The sequence below is a fragment of the Oratosquilla oratoria genome, chromosome 10 (genome assembly GCF_046742065.1).
Source record: "Oratosquilla oratoria isolate Oo_2021 chromosome 10, ASM4674206v1, whole genome shotgun sequence".
Lineage (NCBI taxonomy): Eukaryota > Metazoa > Arthropoda > Malacostraca > Stomatopoda > Squillidae > Oratosquilla > Oratosquilla oratoria.
Window position 1 is genome coordinate 21,239,869 of NC_134786.1, and position 5,000 is coordinate 21,244,868.

At 37.8% G+C, this 5,000-nt stretch overlaps 1 protein-coding gene across 1 annotated transcript in view; it reads right to left on the reverse strand.

Moving 5' to 3' along the window:
* Positions 1-3,675: 3,675 nt before the first annotated feature.
* The window catches only part of LOC143028760 (uncharacterized), a 1,724-nt gene continuing 399 nt past the window's right edge, over positions 3,676-5,000 (reverse strand). The window contains exon 2 of the mRNA XM_076191131.1: positions 3,676-5,000. This exon is cut by the window's right edge and continues 9 nt beyond it. Within this exon, the coding sequence (XP_076047246.1) occupies positions 3,772-5,000 (1,229 nt within the window). The 3' untranslated portion in view covers positions 3,676-3,771.

Below are 5,000 nucleotides of genomic sequence, written 5' to 3' on the forward strand. Positions count from 1 at the left end.
GCCATCCAGTGTCCTAGAAAGGTTTCGGGTGCTCGGTAAAGTGATGCTGATTAATCATCTATCTTATAAGCACGCAAGATATGCAAAAATTATAGATGTATTATACACTTATGATATTTGACTACCAATGATTTACAGAATTACTGTTATTTGATCCATCATATATAATTCAATCGCTTCAACTTAATGACTTTCCATATCCAAACATTTTGTGCAAGTTTCATCATTAGTTATTTGTTGTATGAGAATTTTTCATCCACTTTATGAAATAGCAGACTACTATATTGGCAATTTTGGAAATACTACAAAATACTGGAAACTTTTTTGTAATTCATCGTTTAACTTGTTCAGCATAATATATAGTATATCTTTTCTATATAAGTATTCTAGTTATTGTAAAATTTAGGAGTGGAGGAAACACAGGGTAAGTGAAGAAAGTTGACTAAAATATAACATCGTAGATAGAAAACGGTGGCTCACCAGTGAACTTATTCAAACTGTCGAATGTACTACGAAAAATATCAATACAGACTCCATTGAACCTGATAATCAGTTTTGACTGGATTGTCTTGGTACTCCATAAGCTGAAAATGGATTTGAAGAGGAGGTGGAGGAACTGTTTCCGTTTAATACGTTACCACCAAATCCGCTGCTTGTGGCACTTTTGGTGTTGAGTTCTTTATCATTGCTCTGCCAGATGCAGAAGTGATTAATGCACTATTGGTGAAACCATTACCATTTAAAACGTTGGCATCAAAACCAATGCTGCCAAACGCATTACCGTGAAAACAATTGGATCTGAGTCTATTACTTTTTCTATGACTATGAGCTCTGTAAGCGCTTAATGGCCTGATGTTGGCATCAAAACCATTGCCGTTGCCAAATTGCTCACCACTGTCTTTGGATGTTTCTATTTTGTCTTCTTTATTATACTTTTTTACAAAGCTATTGTTGACATTATTCTCAATGCTTTGACCCAGAACATCATAGACAACCGAGAGAGCATCGGTCACTGTAGGTATTGGGTTCTTGCCCAATCAATTCATTGACGAAGTAGCCGGTGGCCTAAGACCAGTTCACGTTGAATTACATGTTGTACATGAAGTACTACTGGTTGAGGATTGTACCGCTGTAACAGGGGGAATAATCCTTCTGGTAGCTAATGGGGCGCGTCTGGTAAATGTGGAAGATCTGTAACCTGGCTTCGCCGGTGATATTGGCATAGTAACTGTAGGGATACCCCGTCCTCACGCAAAGGAATCTCGTCACGGAAATCTCAGATAATGGGATAGGTCTGCCTGCCCATTCCTCCTCCAAGGATGTTCTTGCTCAGTTCGAGGCTCTTGAGTTCTGTCTGACTAGAAATATATATATTATCATTGTTGTGACCTCATTTAATCATTCACTGATTCCACCGTTGAGGCTTCCATCAAAATCAACACTGAGGTTTCTCTTAAGATTTCCATGAAGTCTTCCCCTAAAACTTTCGACTGGAGTTCCATGGGTGAGTGTTGGCTGTTTATCTTCTCCAGCAGTACCAAGTAGAGTTGAAATGAATAAAAAATTGCCATGTAGTAAGTACAATTTTAAAAGTTAAATAATAATTACGGACAGTTCATTCTTACCTAAAAAGAACAAGAGGCTTCATGTTTTTCGTGGGTGAACATATAGCAAGAATAGATTATTTGTGTGCGAACGAGGCAATATTATATATCTGACTTTTTGAATGACGCCATTCAGTCTTGTTTTGAATTGCCCAACATGTGTCGCAGGAAGTAGACCTGAGGAGGTGTAAGAAGGTTGACGCACGCTGAGACCTAGTTTGCCACGAATGTCGAGTCAAAGGTGTTGCAATTTCTTCAGGTCTCTGATGGCTTAGGGTATTTCTGTCTTTGAGATTGATTTTGCGTCATATTTTAGTGACATCAAACTAATAATGTGGTGCAAACCAAGTATAAATATTTCAATCAAAAATCCACTGTCATATACATATATAATGCATACATGCATGTATTAATACATATACACACAGGAAGTCTATATACAAACCTTATTAGGTATATGTTAAACTAAAGTACCATATGTGTAACTATTCATTCTATTTATCAACCACTAAAATATCAAGTATTTTCTATATCTTAATGCACAGTTTCAAGCAAAGATTTGAGAAATTTTCTTTAGTAGGAGTATATTTCGTTATATAAGTGTGTCATCTTATTCATCCTGTTACTGCTGTCTGACTTACTTATAACTTCTATCCGAATTTCTTTTAGAGATGGACTTTTTCTACCCTATCTGACCTTAACACTACAAGACTTATAGTCTAGGAGCACTAGCATCGTTATAAAGTCTGTGTTGACCTTTTGTCAACTTGAACGTGCCTTTTATGCTGGAAATATACATGAATTCAACCTGTTCAAAAGAAACATGACCGTTCTTAGTCTCATGATTATCACATTATATTTTTGGTTATAAAACATTTTTCTGTTGTAGAAAAGCTAATTCCAGACATTTCTATAATATCTAATATGTCAAAGGAACCTACAAGAACAACTTAAATTAAATCAGATATTTTGTACCACCGTCAAAATTTCCTTACTCCTGTCCAGCTGCTGACCGTAGATGGGGAAAGTATTCGTCTTTGTACGGAGGGCGTATCTCTTGCTTCAGAGCAAGATCAAGTCAATGTTTCTTTTCTTGTTAACAGTCTTAAGTATCTCATTCCCATCCATTGCATCTTACCTCTTCCCTATTGCTGCTCTCACAACTACTTTTCTTCTGAATTCAGTAGCTCCCTAACTCCAGTCTCAAAAGACCACGCAACACTAGATATCCTGAAATGCCTCACACTTCTTTTGTGCAGTTACCTTCCTCAAGAGTCATCCAGTATGTTTTGTGTTTCTTCCCTCCTATTTGGGAAAGTTTGAATCTTTTTTCCAATTAACATCTTTTTATCCACCTACTTTATATATATATATATATATATATATATATATATATATATATATATGTATATATATATATATATATATATATATAGATATGTATATATACAGGGGTATGCAGAAAAAAAGACTGGGAAATAAGAAGCTTAGTCCGAACGTTTTCGTTTATTTAAGACATTATCAAGGAATAGACGAAAACGTTCGGACTAAGCTTCTTATTTCCCAGTGGGTTTTTTCTGCATATTATTTTCACGTGTGCCTTGTGAATTATTGCAAAATATATATATATATATATATATATATATATATATATATATATATTTATATACTATATATATATATGTATATATATATGTATATATAATTATATATATATATATGTATAATTATATATATATGTATATGTGTATATATATATATATATATATATATATATATATATACACATGTATATATATGCATATATATATTTCCAAGACCCAATTAGTCTTTTTCATTCCTATTTTATCTAAGAGAAATAAACTAGTGTTTAGTTTTAGTGAGGCTCTAATAGCCAATACACATTAGAACATTCTTTAGTTATTTAATGGATAATTTTATGTAATTAAGGTATCTGATATTTAAAATTTCTGACTATATGATTTTATTGAAAGTTATAGAAATATACATTTGTTGCAAGCTAATTGCAAATATTCCCTACAAACTTGATACGTTTTAACTTATTTAGCATTGTATGTATTATCTTGTGTATACAATTGTCCAGGTACTGCACTACTAAGGAGCGAAAGAAAGACATACTGGGTAGGTAAAACACTAAAGATTCAAACTAAAATGGAACACCGTAGGTAGCAGACGGGGTCTTACCAGTATTCCCATTAAAACCATTGAGGCTACTACGGAAAATACTATCACGTTCACCGTTGAACCCACTATCGTGTTCATTTTGACTAGATTGGTTTGGTACTCCATACAATGATGATGGACTTGAAGGAGAAGGGGAGAGAGTGTTATGATTAAATCTATTGCCACCAAACCCATTACTTGAGACAGCATTGGCGTTCAGTCCGTTACCATTACTTTGGCCTTGTGTCCTATAAGTGCTTGATGGAGCTGATGCACCGCTGGTAAGACCGATGCTATTGAAGCCGTTGGCACTAAACCCATTACTTCCAAATTCGTTAGCATTACTGTTGCTCTGGCCAGGAGCTGTGTAAGCGTTTGACGGAGCTGATGCACCGTTGGCGAACCCATTGCCATTAAAACCGTTGGCTCCAAAACCATTCCCACTTACACCATTGCCGCTGAGTCTATTGCCATTAGTCTGGCCAGGTGCTCTGTGAGAACTTGATGGGGCTGATGCACCGCTGGCAAAACCATTACCACTGAAACCGTTGGCGCCAAATCCACTGCCATTCCTTCGGCTGCTGCCATTTCGTCGTCCTCCGTTGCCATTTGTTTTGGAGCCACCGTTGAATCCACTACCACTGCCTTGACCAGGAACACCATAAACGGCAGAGAGAGCGTTGGCCACTCCGTAGGCATTGGGTTCCTGTCCAATCAGTTCATTGACGGAGTAGAAGCTGGTGGCCTGAAAACAGTCCACATTGAACCACCAGTCACACACGAGATACTGCTGGTTGAAGACAGTGCCGTTGGGACACAGGAAGGAATCCTTCTGGTAGCCGTTGGGACGCGTCTGGCAGATGTGGAAGACCTGGCAGCCGGCTTCACCTGTGGTATCAGCATAGTATCCGTGGGGGTATCCCGTGGTTTCGCAGGTGAATCCAGTCTCGGGAATGTCCGAGAGAACCGGGTAGTCCTGTCCTGGCACTCCTCCTCCGGGGATGTTCTCGCCCAGTTCGAGGAGCTCGAGTTCTGCTTGACTGGGACCATAGCCGTAACTACCGCTGTGACCTCCGTTGGTTTCCCCATTGAATCCGCCGTTGAAACCTCCGTTAAACCCTCCATTGAAACCTCCATTCAATGCCCTAGTGAACTCTCCAATTGATGGAGTCCCATAAGTGGGTGCTGGCAGCTTATCTGCTCCAGCAATGC